This window comes from Solanum pennellii, chromosome 4 (assembly GCF_001406875.1).
Source record: "Solanum pennellii chromosome 4, SPENNV200".
Classification (NCBI taxonomy): Eukaryota; Viridiplantae; Streptophyta; class Magnoliopsida; order Solanales; family Solanaceae; genus Solanum; species Solanum pennellii.
In genome coordinates, this window is record NC_028640.1 from 67,250,371 (window position 1) to 67,278,018 (window position 27,648).

General features: G+C 34.3%; 2 protein-coding genes across 3 annotated transcripts; both read left to right on the top strand.

Moving 5' to 3' along the window:
• Positions 1–4,681: 4,681 nt before the first annotated feature.
• Positions 4,682–10,574, top strand: LOC107018340 (2-oxoisovalerate dehydrogenase subunit alpha 1, mitochondrial-like). The gene is made up of 9 exons (XM_015218801.2): positions 4,682–5,024; positions 8,010–8,147; positions 8,223–8,405; positions 8,954–9,111; positions 9,201–9,300; positions 9,387–9,498; positions 9,594–9,733; positions 9,882–10,067; positions 10,156–10,574. The coding sequence occupies exons 1-9, from the start codon at positions 4,791–4,793 to the stop codon at positions 10,321–10,323; spliced, it is 1,419 nt and encodes a 472-aa protein (XP_015074287.1). The 5' UTR covers positions 4,682–4,790; the 3' UTR covers positions 10,324–10,574.
• A 1,295-nt stretch (positions 10,575–11,869) lies between these two features.
• On the top strand, positions 11,870–27,118 carry LOC107017854 (probable inactive ATP-dependent zinc metalloprotease FTSHI 4, chloroplastic). 2 transcript variants are annotated; one of them, XM_027916414.1, is made up of 17 exons: positions 11,870–12,304; positions 12,864–13,119; positions 13,642–14,017; positions 17,940–18,198; positions 20,891–21,022; positions 21,143–21,217; positions 21,299–21,424; positions 21,530–21,639; positions 21,713–21,791; positions 21,878–22,015; positions 22,120–22,231; positions 22,939–23,102; positions 23,180–23,285; positions 23,435–23,511; positions 24,822–24,965; positions 25,047–25,209; positions 26,434–27,118. In XM_027916414.1, exons 1-16 carry the CDS (start codon positions 12,068–12,070, stop codon positions 25,188–25,190), a joined length of 2,535 nt encoding a protein of 844 aa, XP_027772215.1. In that variant the 5' UTR covers positions 11,870–12,067; the 3' UTR covers positions 25,191–25,209; positions 26,434–27,118. The 2 variants fall into 2 exon arrangements, with proteins under 2 accessions (XP_027772215.1, XP_015073619.1); XM_015218133.2 differs by having other exon boundaries at positions 11,871–12,304; positions 26,430–27,118.
• The last annotated feature ends 530 nt before the right edge of the window (positions 27,119–27,648 follow it).

Here is a 27,648-nt window from a genome sequence, read left to right on the forward strand (position 1 = left end):
CCAAGAAACGGGATCAAGAGACTCAAAGTGATGAGTCAAAAGATGCAGAAGAACTTGCTTCCAATGAACCATACACAATTGCGAAGGGAAGGGACAAAAGGCGGATACGGAAACCGGAACGTCTTATAGAGCAAGAAAATCTGATTGCACAAGCGTTCGTAGCTGCAGAAGAAGAGATTAAGGATCTCGAGCCCTCTTCGTATATTGAAGCAACTTCTTGCAAAGATGCTGCACAATGGCAGTTGGCCATGATGGAAGAGATGGAGTCTCTTCACAGAAATGAGACATGGGTCTTAGTTAAAAGGCCAAAGGGGATGAGGACAGTTGGATGCAAATGGGTCTACAAAAAGAAAGAAGGTATTCCAGAAGTGGAAGCTGCTAGGTTCAAGGCGAGATTGGTTGCAAAGGGTTTCAGTCAGAAGGAGGGAATTGACTACAATGAGATCTTTTCTCCAGTCGTGAAACATAGCTCAATTCGCGTGCTGCTAGCATTGGTTGCACAATTTGATTTAGAGCTTCAACAGCTTGATGTCAAAACTGCTTTTTTACATGGTGATCTAGAAGAGACAATCTATATGGATCAGCCTGAAGGTTTCCTAGCTGAAGGAAAAGAAGACCATGTATGCCAACTGAAGAAGTCTTTGTATGGTTTGAAGCAATCCCCTAGACAGTGGTACAAGAGGTTTGATGCATTCATGACTACACATGGATTTTCGAGGAGTGCATTTGATAGTTGTGTGTATCACAAGAAGATGTCTGGTAACTCTATGATTTATCTTTTGTTGTATGTTGATGATATGCTTATTGCTGCTAACAACATCACAGAGATAAATATTTTGAAGAAACTGTTGAGCAAGGAATTTGACATGAAGGATCTAGGAGTTGCAAAGAAAATCCTTGGAATGGAAATTTCAAGAGAAAATGGTGTTGTACATCTTTCTCAGAAGAGGTACATCCGAAAAGTTCTTGAAAGATTCAATATGGATATGAGCAAGCCTGTAAGTACACCTTTAGCTTCTCATTTCAAGCTTTCAGAGTTACAAATGCCTCAATCTATGGATGAGGTGGAGCATATGTCAAAGGTTCCTTATGCGAGTGCAGTTGGTAGCATTATGTATGCTATGGTATGCACACGTCCAGATATTGCCCAATCTGTAAGTGTAGTAAGCAAGTACATGGCAAATCCAGGAAAAAGGCATTGGGAAGCTGTCAAGTGGATATTGAGATATCTCAAAGGAGCTCCTGATGTTGGCCTAACCTTTCGGAAAAGTGAAGGTATTTCAATTCTCGGTTATGTTGATTCTGACTATGCAGGGGATCTTGATCGAAGGAGGTCCACAACTGGATACATCTTTACTCTCGTTGGCAGTGCCGTTAGTTGGAAATCGACTTTACAGTCGATTGTCGCTTTGTCTACAACAGAGGCAGAATATATGGCAGCAACGGAGGCAGTGAAAGAAGCTATCTGGTTGAAAGGTTTGGTGGCAGAATTGAGTTCAGCTCAGCTTAAATCAATTCTAAAATGTGATAGTCAAAGTGCTATTCATTTGATTAAAAATCAAAGATTTCATGAGCGCACCAAACACATTGATGTCAGATTTCATTTTATTCGAGATGTCGTAGAAAAGGGAGCTATCAAGGTTGAGAAGGTTATCACAGACGATAACGCTGCAGACATGTTGACCAAAATAGTCCCGCTTGCCAAGTTTGCACACTGCAAGGACTTGGCGGGAGTATGCATCAATTGATGCAACTCTAAGAGAACAACTGCTAGGTGGAGCTGGTATGTTCAACAAAGGTTTGATTCTTCTTGTTTCTTACAATGGGATTGCCCAGTAAGCTTAGAAGTTTTGGCCGGAGTTGTTTATACGCATGCTTGGAACACAAACCAAGGTGGAGATTGAAAGAGTTGGTTTTGGTTCTTGTGGAATCAAACTAAATGGAAGATGAATTAATATGAATATTTGGTAGGAAGATAATTAGTAGGAAATACAAGTCAAAGATTGTATCTTGGTAGGTGAAAGTTAGGCAAACCATAAAATGGTTTGCTATCTTAACCTTGACAATTTTGACACATAGTGATGTCATGGATGACATCAATAGGATGAATTTATTCCTATAAATAGGTAGCTCTTAATTCATTTTCAAATCATCCTTTCACTTGCCTTCTCACCTTCTAAGGCATTGTGTTCTCTCTCTTGTAGTATTTCACTTATATTCTTTGTATAGTGAAATAAATATTGGTGCAGTTGTTCTTTGGTGGACGTAGGATCATTTTGATCCGAACCACGTTAAATATTGTTGTTCTTCCTTGTTCTTTAGTTTCACGTTTTCGCTAACAGATGACTTAAGCCTATTATCAAACTAAACCACACATTATTTTCATATTTGATTTTTTAGAAAAAATAAAAAATTCTTCAAGTACGTGAATATGGACAAATGTACAAAGTCATAAATGCTAAAAATGCATTATTTTACGTGTCACTCTTATCTCTCTCTACCTATACCTTTATGACTTGAAACCTATCCAAAAAAGTTCTGTTTTTTTGTTTTTTTTTTAAAAAATGCCAACATATGTTCCACCTATTCATCAATATATTGAAGATGACTTTTTTTTTTTTGCGTATTCGATAATTATATTGAAAATTAATTAAATTATATATTATAAAATTTATTGATAATGAAGTACTTTTTATATGATTTTTTCTTCATTCTAAATATTTAAAATTAGATATTTTTGTTAGTAGTAAAAAATTGCAATTATCTCATTACGATTCATGTTATATGACTTTTCTTCGTAACATAATAAAAACAAGAGTATATAATTGACGATGAAAACAAAGCTTGGTGCTAAATTGAATTGTTGCCATTTAAAATCAGGACAAAATTATTTTTATCACCTAAACATAGGGAAAGAAGATATATCTTGCTAGATGAAGATTTTGATAAAATTCTAATACCAAAAGAAATATTTAAAAATATATTTATGTATTATTCGAAATATAGCAATTTTATTTTTTTGTTAAAATTTGATTTAATGTTACTATTATCCTTAGAAAATAATCATATATTGCATTAATTTTACGGAGTTTTCCCTCTAAGATAATTTAAATTATAATTAAAGTTTAGAAAATTATAAATTAATATTATTTGAAGAATTTGAGTACATTGAGTTTATTTATTTCACAAGTTATTTCAGTACATGTGTAATTAATAATCTGAACTTTTTTATTTCTTTCTTTAAAGTCTAGACTCTTATTTATTCTCTTTATTTATTTATTTATTTATTTTGGTTATATATGCATTTTTTATTATTTAATACAAGTGAAATTCTCTGATTCTCTAGTAGAAAAAAAGATTTCAAAGTTGTCAACTAGATGTTTAGAGAATTAAAAAAACGTATATAAATAATTAATCAGTTTCTACCAATGGATATTATAATGCAAACAATTTATATGTACAGCGGACTGAAATAATATTTATATACAGATATTTTAACTATTCAATTTTTAAATAAATAAATATACGAATTCTACATGGCACAATACACGTAAGACACCATATAACATAAAAAATAATACGTAGAATGATATGTAGGACATGTGTGTCTATTTGTTTAACTTTATACAAGTTTAAGTGTATACTTATACACACCCAAAATCAAAAGGTATAAACGTAATTTAAAATTAAATTAAGTGACATATTTATGTATATGCCTTTATTTCACAACCAAAATTTGGTAGGGGTCAGAGTAGTAAATTAAATTCATAATTAAAAAAAATGTGGGGAAGAGGGTGGACCTGAAATTAGAGAAAATAAGAAAATGAAATTTTTATACCTATGATGAAAATATTTAATCGGGAGCGTTATCTTAAAAAAGAGGTAATATGTTAATTTGGTTAGTTAAATTTCAATACAAAAATCTAATATTAAATAAAAAAAATCAAATAACAATTTTATCAACTAACAATACTTTATTTTCAATTAAAAAAAATTATATAAATGTATAAATAATTGAAAATTTTAAGGCTTTTATTCATAGAATGCACAGAGATATTAAAGAATAAAAACAACAATATAAAAACGACGGAACTTAATAAGATAACTTTTTATTTTCTTCTTTCTAAGTATATAGAACGACATTATTAAAACTTTATTTTTTGAATAACATTAAGGTATATCAAAAGATCTCATAATTATGATATTAAAACTAAATATGATGAAAAATATTATAAATTATAAATTATAATTTTTACATTAAAGATACATCAATTTTTTAAGTTTTTATCCTTTCTGAAAAAAGAAAAACTGTAACTAATAAAAAGGAATGAAGGGTACTTAAAAATTATGAACATCCACAATTAAAAAATAATAATATTTACAATGATTTAAACAGTTGAAAAGAAAGTATTTTTTTCTTTAAAAATAATTATTATTAGAGTAGGAAAAGTTTAGATGGTCCTCATTGGCTCCTCAAATTTTTAAATAAAATTATTATTATTATTATTTTTATTTTTTTAATTATTATTATTATTATTATTATTATTATTATTCAAACTTTGATCTTTTGATCACGTAATTAATTCTACTCATACCCCTGATAAAAAATATGATAAAATCCAAATTTATGAGTATGGTCTTTTTATTTTATTTACTTATAAATACACACTCACCCAAAAAAAAAAAAATTAGAACTAAAAACCCAATGCATATCAACTTCTCCCTTTGAGCTCATTTATTATCACAAAATCCATTTAACCATTTTTTTTGTTCAAACAAAATTATTATCAATGGCAAATTTGATTTCAAAATCAACAAAATTTAACCATTTTCTTCTAAACACAAGAGTTTGTTTCTTACGATCGTTTACAACTTCTGCCGCCGGCGCCGGTGCTGGTGGTTATATTAAGCCGGCGGGGAGTTTTTCCGGCGAGTCTGCCGCCATTTTTCGGCCGGAACGTTACCAGTCCGGTAAAGCTGGAGAGCAACTAGATACAATTGACTATGAAGAAGATGAAAATCAGGTAAAGTTTTTTAATATTTACTTCTGATAACTTTTTTATTGACAGAGTTAGAAATTTATACCAAAGAAAAAATTTATTATTTAAATGTCATATTTGGAATTTAAACATGTGATCGATCGAAACAATTTTTGAATTCTCAATTCATGAAAAATTTTATTTTTTTTAAATAATTGTGGTATTTAGTTAAGTTTATGTGTACTTTAATTTGTTTTTAGTATGTAAGTATCGAATAATTAATATATATATATCCAATAAAATTGATAGATAATAAGAATTTACATAGTAGTTTAGTTTTGACTATAGAATCGAATCCGAGATCTCAGGACTTCTAATAGATTCTAAATTAAAGTTTATTTTAAAATAAAATAAAATAAAATAATAATAATAATAATAATAATTAATAATTCAAGAAAGTTTGGTTTTACACGATTTGGATAAAAGTTCACCATGACGTGTTTCATTTTGAGATGTTTGAAGAGAAGTTTGGCATTTATCCAAAAACAAAATAATTACATTTGCCAAAGTGTAAGCGTGACATTAATGTAAGGGTTGGTTTGGTACGAGCGATAAAAATAAATAAGATAGAATAAGAAAATAGTGATAGAATAAACTTTTTTGTTATGTTTAGATAATTTATTGTATTATTTATATCATAACGATGAGAAGAATTATCTTTTATATATGATGACATAAGTTATCTCAAGATCTCTAACCTCAAGAGAACTAATTCTGAGATAATTTGTTCTCAATCAAACGAAACTAACTAATTAATACAACTACAAATTGGAGATCGTTTATCAGTGAAATAAGAATTTTAATTTTGAGATATCAAATACAATAAAATTATTTTACCTTATTATTTAATTATAAATAGTGAATAAGTTAATGCAAAATAAAATAACTTTTATAAGCTATTTTAATTTTTAAAATATTCAGATATATCTTATCCCACCAATTAAAAAACACTTCATTATGATTCAACTCTTTTTGCTATTGAATATCTTCATGACGTGTAACGTTTAAGAGGTAAGTTTTTTATTTTTTATATTATAAGATACAACGTGAGTTATTAGATTATTTCTTAAATTCCGATTAAAAAATAAATAATGTGTCAATAATGATAAAATAATATAAATTAGGTGGAGTGGACCATTAGAATGACAGGACAGAGATAGTCCTTTTTACATCAATTTTGACTGAAAAAACAATTGATTATTGCAAAAGATAAAACACTTTTGGAGTGAATTACAAATGGATAGTCACCAAAAAAATAAAAATAAAAATAAAAACTTAAAAATAATAATTGTAATTAAGTATTTTTTAATATAATTTTTTTACATGGTATAAATAATTTCTTAGTGTTGAGCATGAGTTTTTCTTTTGCAAAATTTAGCGTACTTGAGACTTTTTTTTATAAAATATAAATTTATGAATCAAGTTTTTATTTTAAAAAATTGAAATCATAATTTGAAGTTTTGGAGAATTGAAATTTTAGATATATAGCCCGAAATTACATATTTAGATTCTAATTTAATTAACTTTAAATCGCTTTATAACGCTTTATATTAACTTAAAATAAGAAAATTTGTTAATAGACTTTAATTCCCAAAAAAAGTAGTTACTATTTTAGTTAGGTTAGACTTTTATGAAATCGATTTAAATTGTCTTTATTTGTATAATAAATTCAATTGTCAGATTGTTAGGTAGGATGTTATTAAATCATTTGTATTTGTCTTTAATTCCGTAAATATTTTATCTTTTTTTTGCCTTTCTAATTTGGGTAAAAGGGAAAAGGGAAAAAGGTTGCCAAATAGGGAATCAAATATTTACCGCCAATCAATTGAGTTACTAAGCTTGGTTTTTAATTCGATTAATAATATTATATACTTTTTATTATTATTTACTTATTTAATTTTAACTTGATATATAAATAAGTAACTTTAATGGTATAGTCTTCGATTAAAAATATGAGAACATATTTTAAAAAAATATTCTTTTATGGTCTTAAAAGTATGAAAAAAAATCACCAAAAAAAGGAGATAATTGTAAAAGAGAACAAGACAAAAATAACTTGACTGATGACATTAATTACCATTAATATTTGTATAAAATAAATGTATCGTATTCGAAATTTAAATATTAGTCTAGGAGACTTATAAAGAGAATGGATGAAATTCTTTTGCTCATAGCTGGTCTAGATATTTTGTACAGATAGATTCTTAACTGTTTTAATATGACGTATAATAATTCTTATGAATCATTAGAAATATATACTTAAGCTAAGATTAACTAAACCTTTGAATTGTTACTAAAATATACGAGACTAGTATCTTGTTACTAAAATTTAAAATTTGAAAATGTGTTCTGTTTCCTTTTTTTTCTCGAAAAACTTGTACAATGATCCAAAAAAAGGTTATGAGAATTTTTCACTTTTTTTCGAAAAATTTAGTTTATTCTATATATAGTTTCCTCTTCTAGTGTCTCAATTCCATGAACATTTCCTTCTAGTTCTTGATGAGTAGAGCATCAAGAAAATATAAAAACAAAAACTTAGGCCAAAAATTTGGAATTTTACTTCATATAATATGATTGGATTCCTCAAAATCCTCTTCTCCAATTGTAAACAAACTCATAGAATTGCTAGTAAAAGAACACTTAGGCAATTTTATTCCTCCTCTATAACACTTGTTGGTTTTTCATCAACAAGACTTTTATCATTGAAAGAACAATCTTCTCTGTTTGCTGAAACTAATGACTATACCGATGATTTTCAGGTTATTATAGTATTTGTTGTGAATTTCTTACCTTTATTTGGATGTTTAATTAAACGTGTTCTCTAGGAGTCGTTTAGGCTTGTTAAAGATATATATATATGTCAGTAGAATAATATGATACTTTTCTATGTTATGTAATATTGGACTAAGATGAGCTTAAATGTAACGACACACGTACAATGGTGATTCATGTAATTGTTGGAATTGGCAGGTGATGGATTTTCCTGGTGGAAAAGTTCCAATTACTCCTCAAATGAAATTTATTTCGGAGTCGTCTGAGAAGAGATTACCTTGTTATAGAGTTCTTGATGATGATGGTTATCCACTTCCAGGGACAATCTTTGAGGAGGTAATTTGAAATTGTTTCAAATTTTCATTTCTTTTGAATTTGAAAAACTGAAATTTGATGCATTTATTTGGTTAGGTGAGCAAAGAATTGGCAATAAAGATGTATAGCTCAATGGTGACACTTCAAACTATGGATACCATTTTTTATGAAGCGCAAAGGCAGGGGAGGTTGTCGTTCTATCTCACAACTGCTGGAGAAGAAGCTATCAACGTAGCATCTGCTGCTGCTCTTTCCTTAGACGACTTCGTGTTACCTCAGGTACTTTTTGCTATTATTATTGTTATTCAGAGATGAATTCAAGATCTAAAGTCAGTAGTTTCAAAATAAGTGTAGTCTTTCTGTACGTTGTACGAGCTGAAAGCAATGAGTTTGGCACTTTTCTTGTATCATGTTTAGGAGCATTGTTTTGGGTTGTCAGTAGGGTCGTTTGGTTGCTGGTTAAACCATAACTTGTATCATGTTTAGTAGCATTTGTTTTGTCGCTATTTATCAAATTCAACACACCATATATGTATTTTGGTTAGCAATTTAGGATCTGCATATTTGAAATAACTAAATTTTGCATGACTAATCCATGTATTACTAATACCTGTGTAACTCTAGCCAACAACCAAACGACCGCTAAATAGTTGTTGGTTTGTCTTTAAGATGAGTAGAACACATTTGGCATTAGCAGCTGCATAATGCAGATTGAAACAATGAACGCAAAGTCTTTTTGTTTATGTTTGTTCTGCTCGATTTGACAATAGTTTCATGATTCTACAACCGGGAAATGATGTAATTCACTATGTTGTTGTACATTGCAGTACAGGGAAGTAGGGGTTATATTATGGCGTGGTTACCCCTTGGAACAGGTTGCCAATCAATTGTTCGGAAACAAGTTTGATTATGGAAAAGGAAGGCAAATGCCCTGCCACTATGGTTCTAATGAGCTCAATTACTTAACTGTTTCTTCGCCAATAGCGTAAGAATCTCAAAGTTTTTAGCATTTCCCCTTAAGATTCAGGATATTCCATCTAATCAATTTTCTGCTCCGAATTCCATTTTCCTCAGAACACAGATTCCTCAGGCCGTGGGTGTTGCTTATTCCCTCAAAATGGAAAAAAAGGAGGCTTGCGCGGTCACTTATTTTGGAGATGGTAGCACCAGTGAGGTAATTAAATTAAGCAAGCAAAAATAACGCGATTTTTAAGCATATCTTACATCAATTGACTGATTTTCTCGCGATGTAATTTGCAGGGAGATTTTCATGCAGCATTAAACTTTGCAGCAGTATTGGATGCTCCTGTTGTCTTTATATGCCGCAACAACGGATGGGCCATTAGCACTCCTATAAACCAACAATTTCGAAGTATTTTCTAAACTCATTTGACATACAATGCACCTTTTACTAGTAATTTTCTCCTTATTACTTAATGTAGATTCTCTGATGTCTTGTTATGTCAGGTGACGGAATCGCCTCTAGAGGACAAGCGTATGGTGTTAGAAGCATTCGTGTAGATGGCAACGATGCCTTGGCAACTTATAGTGCTATTCGTGCAGCTCGGCAAATGGCAATCAAGGAACAAAGGCCAATATTAGTAGAGGTAAAAACTCATCTCAGAGTTCAAGTTTACAACACAATGTTGCAAAATCTGGATCTTGAAATTTGTTAAACATAAATCACTCTTAAAACTGCTAGACTTGACATTCTTTTAGGAAACTCATACTAAAAACTTCCAACTTTTGTGTTAGGCCATGACATATAGAGTAGCTCACCATTCAACATCTGATGATTCCACCAAGTATCGACCCGTTGAGGAAATCGAACACTGGAAAACAGCAAAAAGTCCTATATCAAAATTCAGAAAATACATTCAAAGAAATGGCTGGTGGAATGATGAAGATGAATCTGAACTTCGCGGAGACATCAGAAAACAGGTTGAATATTGGCTTAAACAACATTGATCTTCATCTGATATCTGCTAAAAGCTTATAATATTCATTTTTTTTCTTCTTTCTGAATTAGGTATTGCAAGCTATTCAAGCAGCAGAGAAGGTGGATAAACCTTCATTGAAAGATTTGTTTACAGATGTTTATGACAAAATGCCATTAAATCTTCAAGATCAAGAGAAATTTGTTAAGGATGCTGTAAAAAGATCTCCAAAAGAATATCCTTCTGATGTTCCTATATAAGCTTTGTAGTGTGTTATGATAAGGGGCAGAGCTACAGCTTCGCAATTAATTCATTCGTGTTGCGTAATATGTATAATTAATTAATTAGTAAACTCTTATCTTCTAGAATCAAAAACTCATAAACTCAAAATCTCAACTCCGTTTCTGAATAGCATAGCTAGAAAGCAACTCTAAAATTGTCAGAGTTCTATGAAGTTATATATATAAATAGCTACATCATAAACAAAAGTTCTGAAACAAATTCTTGAGTATATGTTAATGGCATTAACTTTCTCTCTGTTTAATCTCATGATTTTACGTTGAGTATGTTATAGTTATTCAATTCATATATGTCACTTAAGAAAAATATTTTTCGAAATTTGACTTTAGGCCTTCAAACTTATGAGACAGATAGTGTTAATGTTTGAATATGAATTTATTTTGGAAAACAAAATTTTCTTATTATCTCATGAAAAAAACAAGTCTGGTACTGTTAGATTCACATATCAAACATGGTATTTAAAAGCGAAAATCTTTTATTTATATATCTATATATACTTTTTAAAAAGATATAATAAACAAAATATTGGTCATCTAGGTCTAATTCTAATAATGAAATTTATATGACAAATATTTGATGAATATTTTATGATAATGTTTTTAATGCATATTATTTTTATTTGTTTGACAAGATTTATTTAAAAGATAAAAGAAACTTTTGTAAATTAATTAGTGCATAATGCGAAGCGCAAATATATTTTATAGTATCAAAAAATGAGGGAAAAAAAGAAATATCATTTCTAATTATCAAGATGTGTTATATCACTTTATCTATCCTTAACTTTGTATTATATATATACATTAGAAAATAAGCTTATACCTAATATATATATATACATTATTAATAGTATTTTAATTATGTGACGCTACTCAAATTTTAAAAATATATCAGATATTCAAAACTAATTTAAATTATTAATTATTATAAATTATACTATTTTTTTATACATAATTTGTAAATATATAAATCATTGAAATCCCTTTACTCCATTAGTCCCTCTATTTCATTTATGCGTATACAAATGAATCAATCATTTTTTTTTAATAATTGTAAAGAATAAGAAGTGGTGGATCAATTTTAATAAGTTTATCATAAATGTGAAATATTTATTCAAATAAAAATATAAAATAAATTAATAGAGATTACGGGTCTATTTTCGAACGAAACGAAGAATGATAGCACCTCTCTTTTCAGTAGCAGGGGCGAGACAAAAAAGACCGTTAACGCCCCTTGCATTTCCCTCTTTGAGTTGGCCTATCAGAAAGAAAAACGAGTGAATGTGCTAGATGTCTATTATTTTTTCAAATTACTAGTGTTGGCTTAGAGTGAGAACTCAATCCATACCTTTAGTTACCAATTATTTGTCGACTGACTTCTCTCTTATTATCTTAAAGTTCAATCAGAAGCCTAAAAAAAAAGACTGTATCTACCAATATAATAGAAGAGAAACCTATATAGTGCATAAGAAATAAACCTCTATGGAGTGGGACTTCAAAATAATTGGATACCAAATACAAAATTCAAGTAGACATACCCAAAAAATAAATTAATTGCTGGCCCAAAACTAATAGTAAATATTTTTTCATGAAAATAAAAGATTGAAATACAAATTGATGAAAATGGAGTTGTATTTCACTTGGGATATTCACACGATTGAGAAGAAGAAAAGATAAGAGAAGAGGACGGATGAGCTAATCGAAGAAGATGACATCCAATATTCATTTACTAAAACCCTCTTTCTCTCCTCCTAAAACCCTACCCACATACTACTCTTCATCTCCATTCACCGCTTTCAATTTCCACCTAAAACCTCGCCGGAATTCCCTCTATATTGGTTCAAAGCCTTTCAATGTCCACCTCTGTAAAGCTGCTGCATCCCCTTCCAGTTCCAATTCTAACTCTGCTGGTGATGAAACTGAATCAGCTCAGCAGCTGTTTGAGGTAAGCTTTCTCTTTTTTGGAATAATGTGGTTTTTGCGCCTGCTTGCATTGATGCAGATGGGAAGAATTTGTATTAGTTTTAGTTTTTTTCATGCTAATTTGCTGATTGGTAGGAGTATTAAGTGTATTAACTTTGCTTTTGAAGGTTAAATTTACGGAATTTGATAATCGAATGATTTAACATTACAATTTACTTGTTTTTTTAACATAATACTTATCACAATTTGTTAACTTAGGAATGCTATTAGGGTGATGGAGATTGCATGAATTGTTGTGTTGAATGAATTCCATGGAACTTGATACAAAGTTATTCCTTTTGGTCACCTTATACTCTAGTTGGTTGCAGAATTTTTTATCTGTTTATGGGAATTTCGATTGTATGTTGAACAAATTCAAGTATGATTATGATTCCTGAGATAACCATATTTTGCATTATTTGGATTAGAAGTACGTGTATAATAATTAAGGGTTAACAACAACAAAATAATTATGACTTGTTACTTCAGGTTACATACAGGATATTAGTTTTAATGCGATGTTTTGTTTAATGGGATCTCAGAAATTGAAGGAGGCAGAGCGTGAACGGATAAATAATTTAGAGGAGTTTGAAAGAAAGGCAAATGTTCAATTAGAGAGGCAGCTTGTGCTGGCTTCAGAATGGAGTAGGAAATTGCTGGCCATGCAGGGAAAGCTGAAGGGGACAGAGTGGGATCCTGAAAATTCTCATAGGATAGACTACAGTGAATTCCAAAACCTTCTGAATGCAAACAATGTGCAGTTTATGGAGTATTCAAACTATGGGCAGACAGTTTCAGGTTAACTATTCTCTATGTGTTTCTTATTTCATTTTTTTATGATGCTTAATTGAGCTTTGTACACACTATGTTAAGTAATAGAAGATCTTCCTGCGATTGAGCATCATAACAAATTAAAAGAATTTAATTCTAGGTAGCAGACAACTTTTCCGTCCAGTGCACATGGTGATTATTGGGCAAGTGTGTGTTTGGTTGGAGCACCTCTTGTACTGTTTCACCTCCAGAAAATTAACAAATCATGCAACTAAACTATTGTGCATGCATTTGGGTAGGAGGTTACCAATTAAAAGAAGATGATTCTAGGTATTAGTACCTTTGGGGGATCTCCACTAAAATTCTAGGTACTGAAAGGCTTGGAAGTCATTCTTACTATCTATTGTTAATTTGTGACAATATCTAACCTTATCAACTTAGTTATCACTTATTTTTTTCTTCTATCTAGGAATCAGTGATGCAATATCTAATAGAGCATATCTTACCGCATTCCCAAGTTTGTTTATTTGGTTTCCGATTTATTTGTAGTGATTCTGCCATATTACAAGGACGGAAAAACAAATCGTTCAGGAGGGGACACTAAAAAAGAAATTGTTTTCAAGCGTCATGTCGTTGACCGGATGCCAATAGATAGATGGAATGATGTTTGGAGGAAGTTGCATCAACAACTTGTAAATGTTGATGTGTATAATGTGAATAACATCCCTGCTGAAGTTTATTCTACTGTCGCGACAGCAGTTGTGTGGTCTATGCGGCTGGCACTTTCAGTTCTATTGTACATTTGGATTGATAATAAGATGAGACCAATTTATTCAAAACTAATACCTTGCGATTTGGGCAGCCCTCCCAAAAAGATAAAAGAGCCACTCAAGCAGCGTGCCCTTGGTTCATTAGGAAAAAGCCGGTAATTGAAAACTTTCACTGTTTGTTATATTTTTATTGACTGTACACTTCCTTTCAATTTTGTATGTTCTGGATAAGTTGGATTTATACCTTTCCTGGCATTTTATCAAGTTTCGTCTTTGTCACTTTAAGGCTTGAAATTATGTATGTTTTGAATCAGATGGGTTTACTGTGAGCTTTGATAGGTATAGTTGTCACTTAGGACCAATATTCCCTGGTAACTTTGAGCTTATCTATGAAAGTGAAAAACCCGAAGTGCGGCACAAGTTCAAAGTTCATATGTATGTCTAGTTCACATGGGTAGAATTTAGCGACAATGTGGCATTTAGAGTAGGGGATAGGAGGAGAGTAAGATTTTGGTGGTATAAGTGCTGTGTGGATAATGCTTGAACATTTCATTCCCCAACTTATATAGCATTCAAGCCGAAAGGAGATGACAATCTAACGAGTTTGGAGATTAGAAGATGGGGGAGGCTATTGGGATTTGCAGTTTAGGATAAATTTTTTGGAAATAGGAAGAGGTGGAGTTCCTAAGTTTGTTAAATTTGTTGCATAAACAAGGATGCTCACCAAAGGCACATGATGAATGGGAATGGGGTTTGGGGAACAATAGAGACTTTTATGTCGAATCATTTTATGAGAAGCAGCCATGCAGCAGGGGGCCGGCAGAATGTTAGATCTGGAGTTCTCGCAAGGCCAGGGGACCGGAATTCTAGTTTCGGCAAGCTGGTTTATGTAAATCATGGGCTGAAGGGAACTCGTTCCGACTTTTCGAAGGGTAATGACCACTCTAGGTTGGTGGGCAAACCGGGATGGAAGTGGTTCTAGGGTTGGTTCACCCGCCGGAGCAGGAAAGTGTCTTGGGTCCGGCTGGAAAATCTCAGATCCGGAATTTTGAACCTGTTTTACTGGTTCCAACTCCATTTTGCTTCTTCTAAGGAGAAAGGGCTGCTAGTCATGTTTTTGGAAACTGCTAACTGTTTTTGGGTACTATATATGGCTGTTATGATGTTCAGGAGGATGATGTGTTGCCATTAGCATGTTTTGAGGAAGGTAGAAGCTTGATTAGTAGGGAGGGAGAGAAATACTTGAAGTTCGGGGAATTTTTGGGAGTGGTCTTTGAAGGGAAGGAGGGTAGGGTGTTAGAACACCTTCGAGGCATTGAACAAGAGGCAAAAGGGGTTAGAGAAAAGGAGATTGTTGACATGAGGGTGGGTAAGGAAAAGAGTACGCGGAAGGATAAAAGGAAAAAGGCAACTTGCTGGAGTACAAGAGGAGAGGTAGGAGCAGGAGTAAGAGTTGGGGTATAGGAGATTGGAGGACTGCTGGTGAGGGTAAATTTTAACCTACTGGTGTTTAAGAGGAGATGTAGGAGTAGGAGTAAGAGCGGGGGTACATGATATAGGAGGATTTGTGTGAGGGTAAGGTAAAGTTGTTGATTATGGAAGTAAAAATTATTTCTTAGAATGTGAAGGGGGAATTAATGACCCTTATAAGTGAGCTATACTAAAATGGGAGTAGGGAGTTGGGGTGGGGGTGGGGGTGGGGCGTTGGACTATTGTGCGTTTAAGAGACTAAAATGGAGGTGGTGACAAGTGCGGTGGTGAGAAGTCTTGAGTTGGGTGGTGGATGGGCAAAATATGATTGGGTTTCGGCTTTAGGGAATGCATGGTTATCAAAGTTTATGGGATGACAGAAATTAGACGTGATGGAGGTAAGTAAGGGGGAGTTTATGGTCGCATTGTTGGTAAAATCTTTGGAAGTGATGAGGAGTTAGGCTTCGGGGAAAGGAGGGTGTACAGCCCGGTGGGGGAAAGAGAGTTTGTGGGAAGAGATATCCACTAAGATGATAGGGTGGGAGGTCCCTTGGGTGTTAGGAGGGGATTTTAACACTGTAAGATCTCATGACGGGAGAGTGGATTGCAAGGGTGATCTCTAGGGTGATGGAGGAGTCCTTAGAGTTTGTTGATAACCAATATCTTATTTATCTTCCTTTGACAGTGCAAATTTTACTTGGCCCAGAGCAGGTGATTCCACATCAAAATCTAGATTTGTTAGATTCTTGGTATCCACTGATTGAGAGGAGTTGGTCCCAAATGTGTTGCAAGTCCCATTACCTAGATTGACCTTGGATCATACGCTATCTTGCTAGATGGGAGTATAAGGAGCAGTTTGCGCATTTCGTTTAGATTCAAGAACATGTAGCTCAGAGAATTAGATTATGTGGATATAGCAAATAGGTGGTGGAACGGGTCTGAAGTCTTTGAGATACTTTATTTCTGTCTTGCTAGCATCTCCAAAGAAATGGGGAGGGCTTGGAGTGAAAGATTTCTGGATGTACAATAAAGCGTTGTTAGGGAAGTGGATATGGAGATTCGGGATGGAGGAGACTGCTCTTTGGAGGGTGGTGGTGGATAAATATGGTATAATGGATGGTGGATCGAGTATAAAAAACATTGTAACTTTATTTAGGTATGGTTTGTGGAGGAGTATCATGAAGGGTTGAAAACATTTTTGTGGACATATCTCTTTCAAGGTTGGGGACGGAAGTAGGTTTAGTTGAGGACACATAAGTGGTATAAGGAGATCGAGTTGAAGGAAGCCTTTCCTAATTTATATCGTGAATCTAGCCAGCAAGAGATGACAATCCAACAAATTTGTGGGTCTCATGAGTGGATAGGGTGTTATCCACCATGACTCAAGATTCAAAAGGAACCTAAATCATTGTGAGAGGGAAGAATTTCACAATTACTTAAGATTCAAAAGGAACCTAAATCATTGTGAGATGGAAGAATTTCACAATTGATTCAGCTTTTGTATAGCCTAGACACACCAAACAACTTAATGGATGTATGGAGGTTGCAAGAGAGTGGTGATGGCTTATTCACTGTTTGCTCTTTTTATAAGAAGTTGCTAGTGAGAGAGGAAGGTATTTACCTCCAAGACTCCATTTGGATCCCTAGAGCACTAAGGAAGGTTTGTTTATTTGTATTTTTGGCGGTGCATTGCTCCCTTATCAATCATGTGGGTCATTTGGAAAGAGAGGAGTATGAGGGCTTTTGAAGGTGTGGAACTTGATATTGTAAAAATGAAGAGTAGTGTTTCGTCCCTAGTTTCTTTTTGGTGTACTTGCGAGGTCCCACTTTGTATAGAGGATTGGATCTCTTCTTTTGAGAACCATAGTTTGGTGTAGGTTCTCTTTTTTTGGTGTATGCTTGTATATATTATTCCCCGAAATACTAATAAAATTTACCTTGTAAAAAAACGAGAAGATGTTGACCAGGGAAAAGATTGACAATCCTTATGATTTGATTTGGATTTCTGTGATTCCAAGAGATGTATATTTTTCTTTCACTTGGTTAGTAGCTAGAGGGGGTAATCATGACACCTAGAATTTAAGGAAGAGAAAACTCTCTTATGTCAGTTGGTGGTTTATGTGCAAGGGCCTGGGCACGTTAATAATCTTCTTCTTCATTGCTGTTAAGTCTCGACTCTCGAGATTATGGTGGGAAACTCTGGCATGGTTTGGAGTACAATGGGTGATGCCGCGCACTTTGAAAGCAATGTTGACCAGCTGTAATTGTGGCAGACGGAGGAAAAGACATAGGGTTTGGAATGTAGCACTTCGTGGATTTTGTGGAGAGAAAGAAATAGGAGCTTTTGAAGGGATGGTGATAAATTTAGTTTAGTTCAGGACTAGCCCTGATCCCATATTGCTTTTTGGTGCATCCATGAGATCCCCTTGGGTATAGAAGATTGGATGCCTTTGGTATAAAAAACATTTGTTTTTGCAGATTTTCTACTTTTTGGTTATCTCTTGTATATGGGCGTTTCTTTTTCCCAAACATCAATAAAATCTTCTTACTTAAATAAAAAAAAAAGCACTGTACGTATCTAATTTTCTTTTTACCATCTGCCATCAGTGCAAAATTCATATCAGCAGAAGAAAAGACTGGTATAACTTTTGATGATTTTGCTGGCCAAGAATATATTAAGAGAGAACTTCAAGAGATTGTTCGAATATTGAGGAATGAAGAAGAGTTTCAAGACAAAGGGATTTATTGCCCAAAAGGTGTGCTTCTCCATGGTCCTCCTGGAACTGGCAAAACACTTCTGGCAAAAGCTATAGCTGGAGAAGCAGGATTACCTTTTTTTGCTGCTAATGGTACTGATTTTGTTGAGGTGAGAAGTACTTGCAATTCCGACACACTTAAATGGAAGAGTAAATTCTAACAGCTGCAAGATTATTAAAGTTTCTTTAATTGACTATTGTTTTGGGCAACAACATCCACTTACAGGGTTAACTACAGCATGTATGACTATATCTGCTATAATGGACTCCAAAATGAAAGCTACATTCCAGTTATGTTTGGCAAAACCAGATGTATCATTTTCCTGATTTCCCTGCCGATTCAAACAATTGCTTGTTAAAGATACCAAGGTTTTTTTTACTTTCCATTTCAAAAAGAATAAGAAAAGATAACAAGGTTTTCATTAGCTTCGGTTTCTTGAACCTGTATTTATTTCTTGTAAACACTTGCAAGTTTTTTCATTTGTTTCTTTGTTTTTACATATATATATATATATACACACACACACACACACACACACACACATATATATCTACACACACACATATATATAAACCTTATTTCACTTCTCAATTTTGTTTTAGCTTATTGTCTATAGGTCCTTTAGATCTTAAAGAAACATTGTGGGATATCTTTTTGGATGCTATAATTTACCACAACTCGATTGAATGTCTTCAGTCATTCCTTCCTGCTAATGAACTCTTCATAAACATTTACCTGCCTTGTGGCGCTATATTTACTATGCTTTCTATGCTTAATTGTGGACCATGAACAATCAATATTAGCTCCCCACAAAAGCAGGGATATACTCTAATATGGATTCTTGTAAAACATATGGATGATTCTCTGATGGCCAGCCCTATGTTGTGGTCTCCCTGGGCATGATTCAATTGTTAATGTCCAAAAACTCCTCAGAAATAATAGCCTTATGCGTGTCAATCTTGGTATGTATCAGTTAGCAAATGTAAAACATCTATTTGTGTGAACAGTTTCTTTACTATCTACAGTAGTCCGTAGAAAAATTTACCTAACAGCTAACCTATGTTTGGTGTGGAAGTATTTGTTCATCCAGTCTAAGACCTTAAGGTTACGGGTGAAGTGACTTTGGACATTTTCTACCCTTGCACAAACAATGAAGGAGAAGTGTATTGTCTAATTTCATCCAACATGTACTAAAGAATTTTGTTTGGTACTATTATTTTTTCAAGCAAGAGAGAGAGAGGAGAGGAGACTGAGTAGGAGTGAACATGAAGTAGAGGGAGACAAATGAGGCTCAACATGCTAATGAGTGTGTCTGCAACAGTTTTAGTGGCTCGATGGGTTGTATTGATATATATATATATATATATATATATATATATATATAAAAGCCCAGAATAGCTCCATGGGCTGTATTGAGAGAGAGAAGCCATAACGATAGAACAAGAAGAGAGAAAGCTACTGACTTGATGAGTCTAAATTGAGAGAGATAAGTCAAGTGCCATAGAACATGAATGTAGAAAGCGGTTGTTAAAACGAGTTCTCTTAGCTCTGATTTCATGATTAAAAAGTGGACCTTGTGCTTAAATCCTAAGTTGCGCGGACTCTTTACTTTTGATGCCGCACCCGTGTCAGATTCTCCAAAAATACACTACTTTTGCGAATCCGACACGCACACCCCTTGACAATTTTGAAGATTCCAAGCAACATAGCTTTAATCAACCTCAAAAGTTAGCTCTTATGATGTTGTCCCAGACTATACAAGGAGATGATGATGCATTCCATCCAATTGGTTCTAATACCAAAATACTAGATTAAGATGATTATGGAATTCAACATGGTATCAAATCAGCAAAGAGATCATGGTTCAGATTTCTCTGTCTCTCAAAAAGTGATTTTATCTTGTATTTTGGCCCTTGAAAAAGAATCTAGCACAATGTGAGGAAGCGTGTTGGACATAATAATAGAGTTATAAGATGTGTGCTCTCTCTAATAGTTTAAGCTTGAAGATGAGATGGTCACACAATTTACTTAGTTGGGGATTGTGAAGAGCAAGGATTTGAGGAGTGGAAGTAAATGTGGAGGGAGAAGGATCACTTCTCTAGAGTATAAAGAGGAGGTGGTTACAGTGGATGAATTGGGTAGTGGATCCATCGTCTTCTATTCTGAAGAGCTTGTTTACTAGAATATTGTGTACAAGTTCCTTACTATCTCCATGAGAGTGTTGCGTTCTATTTTGTAATAAATACACCTTGTCTAATTCATGTGGAAGTCTAAGGCTTTGATATTATTGAAAATGATAATATTTGAGACCACTGAATTGCCGAATTCAAAGTGCATGTGGGTCCGAAAATGGTGATAGAATTTTCCACCTTCTTTATATCCCTTGCCACGATGTTTAGGTAGATCTTTGCTTCTCCTTTGTGCAGTGGAGTTTGGGTGTGCTCTGTTAGTCAGAATTCCTTGTTTGTCTGTCTGTAATAGAGGTGCCGCAAGCATATCTCAAAATAATGTACCCATTCTCTAAAAAATCAGGATCTTTTTCTCTCCTTATCAAACCGAGTTGTTGGCTTCAGGAAATATACTCTTAACAGTCTAACCTTCAATTGTGTAACCAAAGATCAGAAAAATTAGTGGGAGGAAGTAGAAAAGAATAGAAGCATGTTTCTTAAGGCCCTTAGCCTAACCTTCTATACTTCCATAGTATGTGGATACTATCTATGTTCGCACTCCAATATTTGATTCAGGAATTTTTCTTTTCAGTTTGGCAGCATTCTAGCTTCTAACCTTTCACATCTATGCAGATGTTTGTTGGCGTGGCTGCTTCACGTGTGAAGGATCTCTTTTCCAGTGCCAGGTCATTTGCTCCTTCTATTATTTTCATTGACGAGATAGACGCAATTGGCAGCAAACGCGGTGGACCAGATATTGGTGGGGTATGATACAATATTATTCCTTTTTTGTTTTTCATTTTGCATATTTGAAATTAATAAATATATGTATGGGCTGTACTGGAATAACTTTATACAGTAAACGGCGTGTATTTTCTTTCTTAGGGTGGTGCAGAGAGGGAACAAGGGCTTCTTCAGATACTGACAGAAATGGATGGATTTAAAGTGTCAACATCACAGGTACATCGTAGTTAAGATGATGGTTTCCCGTAAAGAAGTTATGAGACCTTCTTAAGTTTGCTGTTAATGCTGGGTTATCAGGTCTTAGTTATTGGTGCAACCAATAGATTGGATATTCTTGATCCTGCCCTGCTGCGAAAGGGTCGTTTTGACAAGATTATTAGGGTTGGTTTGCCCTCAAAAGACGGTAGATTGGCCATATTGAAGGTATGTATCGCTGCACTAGTGATTGACATCTGTTAATCTTTTGAAGATTGTCTGGAGTTTTTGTGTCAGTATGTTTTGTTTTGATTCTCATTTCAATTCTCTCAGGTGCATGCTCGGAACAAATTTTTCCGGTCAGAAGGGGAAAAGGACACTCTATTGCAGGAAATTGCAGAGCAAACAGAAGATTTTACTGGAGCAGAACTTCAAAATATATTGTACATAATCCTCAACTGTAGTTCCTTTTGATTCTTCATTTGGGGGGACTAGCTCACACCTCCTCCTGTGCAGGAATGAAGCTGGAATTTTGACCGCAAGGAAAGACTTGGACTATATAGGACGAGATGAACTCCTTGAGGCATTAAAGAGGGTAGGTGCTAAAAATTGAGATACGCAGCATCTGTTGTATGTTTGATTTAGTACATTATGTTCATGTTATATCATTTAATATTACAGCAAAAAGGCACATTTGAAACGGGTCAAGAAGATAGTACTGAGGTCCCTGAGGAGTTAACACTAAGACTAGCTTATAGAGAAGCTGCTGTTGCAGTTCTTGCTTGTTACCTTCCAGATCCCTACCGACCATTCACTGAGGTTGTATTCATATAAATATCATATTACTATATTAGTCAATCTTAGTATTTCTTAAATTTGTGACTTGCTCACGTTTGTGCCAATTGGTTTCGATATAATGACAGACGGACATCAAATCCATTCGTAGTCAGCCCAATATGCAATTTGTGGAGATTGGAGGCAGAGTGTTTAAAAGGAAAGCAGATTACGTGAACTCAATAGTCCGTGCATGTGCTCGTAAGTGGGAAATAAAATAGTATTTCTGTTCTATAAACACTTGACGTGCATTTGTCTTATGGATCTTATGTTTGAAATCTCTGTTTCTCGTCTTCACTGTTCATATCCAACAATCATATTTACTATAAGACAGTTAAGTGCACAATGATATTTAAAGTGAAAAATGATATATACTTTAAATAAAAAAAAATTGTGCTTAATGGGCTGAGGTCTGAATAGTTCAGATTCAGACACTTGTTAAGTGCAAATAAATGTGTCCTAAATCTATGCTTTATTATTGCCTTTTTTCCAGAATTGCATAATATGATCCATAAGTCTAATACTCTGATAGTTGACATAAATTTTGAGCATCTACCTTGTTATATACTAGACTAGGCTTGTACATCTCATATAGTGAAATGACGTTTTCCAAAGTATGTGTTTCAAATCGGTAAGTCACTAATATAAGGAGACCTCTATATATTAGACTGCATTGTTCTCTTGTTTATTCATGATCCCCTTGAATTTACTTTGAGAGAATATGCACTGTTAGACAATGTAGATTCAATACAATGGCATGAACATGATGCCAAGGCAAACCCATGGAAATACCCCTTATGTGTACAATATCAATCTGCTTAAAAGACCACTCTTTTTGTATCTTTGTTTTTTCCTCCTTTTCTTGGTTTGATTCTTTCACATGGGACACTGATAGATTGAATATGTAGCCAGAGTAATTGAGGAAGAAATGTTTGGAGTTGACAATCTATGCTGGATCTCTGCAAAAGCAACTTTAGAAGCTTCCAGGCTTGCAGAATTTTTGATACTGCAGACAGGGTTGACTGCCTTGGGAAAGGCTTATTACAGATACCAGAGAGATCTCTTACCAAATGTCAGTATATACTAGATCTTGTAAATGTTAAATCTAATAAACGTCGAATTTTTAATACAAGTTATTGTGTTTTGCAGCTCCCTGCTAAAATTGAAGCACTAAGAGATGAGTACATGCGATATGCCGTGGAGAAATGCTTATCTATTCTTAAGGAGAACCACGATGCTGTAGAGACAATTACAGGTAAAGTTAGTTAACCTTGATCATCTAGTCACTTTAAGTATTGCCTTCCCTGAATTGGTGCTGAGTCCATGAGTAAGACTTGTGAAATTGTGCAACTGGTATTGGCGACTTATCGTTGATTGGCTTATGCTTGTGTATCTGTTGATCAGATGTGTTACTTGAGAGAGGAGAGATCAAAGCCGATGAAATTTGGAGCATATACAAAAGCTCACCCAAAAGTCCTCAGGTGATTCTTTGCTTCTCTTTCCAGTGTTTATCATTGACATAATTGAGGAAGACTAATGCAATTTTATTCTTTTCTCTTCCCTCCCGAAGAAAAAGAAAAAATTAAGAATGAGCCCGCTTATTTCATTAATAAAATATTTTGGAGGATTACGGTTTGGTGGTCTTTGGAGTAGATTTGGTGTAACTACTTTTATAGCGGAACTCTTGGGATTGGAAACATGTTGCATGTTTAGAGATCTCGATCTCAGAAAATGCCATTCTGTTTTCTGTCTGATGCATACAGGCAACCACTTCTTGCCTTTTTTCCCGATAAAGAGAGTAGGATTTTCGCTTCTTGCCTTTTCCCCTTTCTTGATTGACTAGTCTGATTTAACCTTCACGAACCACTTCACTTTGAGATAAAGCTGGTAATTCTGTTGATAAAAGAATAGAACTTTGGGGATGAATCCCCTTTCTTGACGGATTGCCTTTGCTCGTTCACAGCTTTGGTGTCTGCATCTAGAGGTTATCCTTCTCTATATATGCTTAGTGTTATAAGATGGCTCAACATTCAGGTAAATCACTTTACCCGGGTGCGCACCTGGACTTGTGTCCAGGCTCTTGGGTTACATGTTGCATCGTTTAAGAGAACTGGCACACCTGTTCATTTGGAAAATGCAATGTGGCACAGCACAATCTGACCTACCTTATTATGATTAATCGTAGCTGTTTTTGTTTTGATTCACCATTCTGCTACTGTCAGCATCCAATATATTTGTCCAGGTGACTAGATTAATTGCCACAATCCCTTCCCCCTTTTTTTGGGTAGCTTATTTGCTGACCTTTTCTAGTAGATTTAAATTGCAATTGATGTCGGGTGAGGATTACACAGTGACAGAACAAAGAGAGGAGACTCAAAGGGGGATGGGGCAATGTGGTGATTCAGGGAAAGTAGGGAGATTAGAAAGTTGAAGGCTTGTGAAGTGGTGGTGAGGGGGTGTACTGCAGATGCTCTTAGTTAAGGCGGCTTTTTCTCCCCCCCCCCCCTTCTAATACCCATTTCCTTTTCCCATTATATAACTTACTATTATCATGTCTCTCTCCTCTCGGTAGCTTCGGAAGCTCCACGTGGGTGCCAAATCCCATTGCTGCCTATATGCAAAAAATTACTTGATGGAATATAAACTAAGCTTATTCAGGGGGGCAAATTGCCAACGAACAAACTACTATCATGGGCTGCAGTGGGTTACAGTTCATTCTTACATAGTACTCTTTTACTTGCCTGTTGTCGTGTAATGGCATTTAGAGTTATAAAGTTTTTTTATTTGTCAGCCTACTGTGAGTCCCATCGATGAATATGGATCCCTTTTATATGCTGGACGGTGGGGAATCCATGGAGTTTCACTTCCAGGGAGGGTGACGTTTGCACCTGGAAATGTTGGATTTGCAACTTTTGGTGCACCTCGACCTATGGAGGTAAGCATGATGGATGCTCTTTAATTGATCTTTATGATGAATACTCTATGTATTTTGATGTCATTTCATGATTTTATGCAGACCCAGATAGTTAGTGATGAAACATGGAAGCTAATAGATGGCATATGGGACAAAAGGGTCGAGGAAATGAAAGCTGCTGTATCACTAGAAACTGAAGAAGACAAGGAGAAGCCAAAACTTCTGATGGCCAGTCATTTCCTATAGATCCAAGTATTCGATACAGGTTTTGCCACTAGTCTCTGAACGACACATATTGTGCTGCTATGGCTCTATTTTGTCTGCTCAATTCCATGAGGATGTAACATCATTTCTGATTGCCTGAGTTCGAAGGTCAGATCGGGTTGGCTGGTAAAGCGCATTATGCTTGCCCCATTTTAAAAATAAAGAAATGAGCATTATTGAACCTGAAAGGGGGTGGGTTGTTAGGTGTAGAGCCTGATCTGTTTACTAAAAGCAAAGATCAAAACGAAGAAGGTGGGCTATTGCTTTATCATAAACTAAGAGCAAGCATCCCAACTCCTTTACATTTCTTAAACTTGACTCTAGGATTTTAAGTGCATGCCTACTGTTAACTTTTTTCTTAAAAACATTAAGGGGCATGCCTACTAAATGCCCTAAAATATTACAGGGAGGACTCTACCCTTCGACAACATGAAACTGTATACAATTCACAGAAGTAACATTTTATAAACATTTTGCTTTGCTTCCCAATTAGTGTCAGTTTCTTTTGCTTCTAGATATCCCAGTATGCAGCCGAAATTGACACGCAGCCGAAATTGTCATGATGGAGTTCTTAGTATCTAAATCCTCGTGGGCCAAATCCTCCAACTAGAAATTTTTTAAATGTGTCAAACAAGAACCACTTTTAAAGATGAGCCCGAGAAAAGCAACAAAACTAAAAAAGAAAAGAAAAAAAGACGACAAAAAACTATCTTTGACTAGTGACCCAGTGAACTTAGTAATCCACATAAAGATGGTACACTAAACCTTTGACTTCACCGAGTTGTAAGCATGAGACTATTCCTCAACCTTCACCTTAGCAAAAGTGAGTAACTTGCCATTTATGGCTTAGTTCCTAGAGATGCAATACAGAAACACTCTTCATTATTATAGCACAACCAAATTTGTTCGGGAAATATGTTACATCTGTCCAAAAAGTGCTTATGATACTTTCCTTTTGAGACGTCCCACAAGTAGTTCCCCTTCCTTAAGTACATTTTGAAATATCACAAAGTGTTTTGCTGGACAGATTTTTCCTTCTTGTATCGTCCTGCTGCATGGAAAGTCAAAATATGACAAATGTTTTTCAACGAATAACTAAATATTTCTGCTTCTCTTAATAATTATGCTTAGTCAAAGTGTGGCAAGCAATTTGAATGGAGGGTGGGTGGGTGGGGGGTATTAATCAGTGTTTCTCGTTCTGATTGACATAATTGGTTGCAGGCAGGATGCTGCACTCTTCAATCATTGTTTGTTCTAGATATAAGGATCCAAACACTCACATTACTCGGAGAAGCATTTTGACATCAGTAGCATATTCAGGTATTTTGAGATCAGAGCTAAACTCCGGCTATGCTAGAGGATTGGATGGTGATAAATTGTATCGATGATGCTAGCCTTAAACATTAGCCAAACTGCTTTGGGAAATGCTGAGCTGAAAATTAACATCCCCAGTAGCACAAGGAGCAGGTGCTCAAGAGGGGTGAATAACCTATTCTAGATGATGGGTTACAACTTACAAGGTGCCCTTTTAGTCCAGTCAGTCAGATCAACTTACCTGGGTCCCAAGCAGGTTTCGGAAGGTGCCTATTAGTGAAATTTTGTAAATTATTCCCCTACACCAGCTCGAACCCCCTTCTCTATCCATTAAAGTCCCATCCAGAATTTTGTAATATCTGGAGATTCAACTTCCTCTGTTTCAGAATACTGTTGCAGGGATGTTATAGTGATGATCTTATTGTCATATTTAATATTTGGGAACTTATAGTTTTGCTGTATTCTGAACTCAGATTCATTGTTATCTGTCATCAACTAGCACGATTAAATTTGATACTTACTATTGTCTGCCTGTATTTGTTTCACACAGCAGACATGCATAAAATGGAATAGTTGCCCTTAATTTTGGGTAGAAATTAGTGACTTTCAGTTCTTCATCAAATTTGCTTCAGTTTTTTTTTTCATTTTCCCATCGATCTATCTCTTGGCAATCGTCCACAGAAATTAAAAGTATTCGGAGCAAATAAGTGACTACAAAAAATAAGAATAAATCTACTGTATATTTCATCAAATGAAAAATATAAGGGGACTCAACAATAGAGGTGACTTGGAAAAAAGTACTACTAATTCAATTGAATTCCCATTTGCTGGAAAACTATATAATGTTTGAACATTGCTTTTCTGGCTATTGATGAACTCTTGATATTAGGAAAAATTCTAGTAATTCTAATAAAAGAGTTGAAAAATTACTTCATGACAGTGGTTCTGATTATAAGTGTATACATTTCTAAATTCTTCTGTATAAAATCCGCTTTAGCTAGATTTCATGTTGCAATTTTACCTAAAAAGACTGTGATTCACGATACAGGAGCGAAGCGGAGAAGCTCAAGTTATTCAGTTATGGTGGATGAAAAGATAGAAGATGGTGAATAGAATTCAATAGGGA

Bases quoted from the DNA above. Each gene is read 5' to 3' on its own strand.
- LOC107018340 (XM_015218801.2), top strand. From the start codon at position 4,791: ATGGCAAATTTGATTTCAAAATCAACAAAATTTAACCATTTTCTTCTA. The intron at 8,148-8,222 runs GTAATTTGAAAT...TTATTTGGTTAG, and splicing joins CAGGGACAATCTTTGAGGAG to GTGAGCAAAGAATTGGCAAT. The intron at 8,406-8,953 runs GTACTTTTTGCT...TGTACATTGCAG, and splicing joins ACGACTTCGTGTTACCTCAG to TACAGGGAAGTAGGGGTTAT.
- LOC107017854 (XM_027916414.1), top strand. From the start codon at position 12,068: ATGACATCCAATATTCATTTACTAAAACCCTCTTTCTCTCCTCCTAAA. The intron at 21,792-21,877 runs GTAGGTGCTAAA...TTAATATTACAG, and splicing joins TCCTTGAGGCATTAAAGAGG to CAAAAAGGCACATTTGAAAC. The intron at 24,966-25,046 runs GTAAGCATGATG...GATTTTATGCAG, and splicing joins GTGCACCTCGACCTATGGAG to ACCCAGATAGTTAGTGATGA.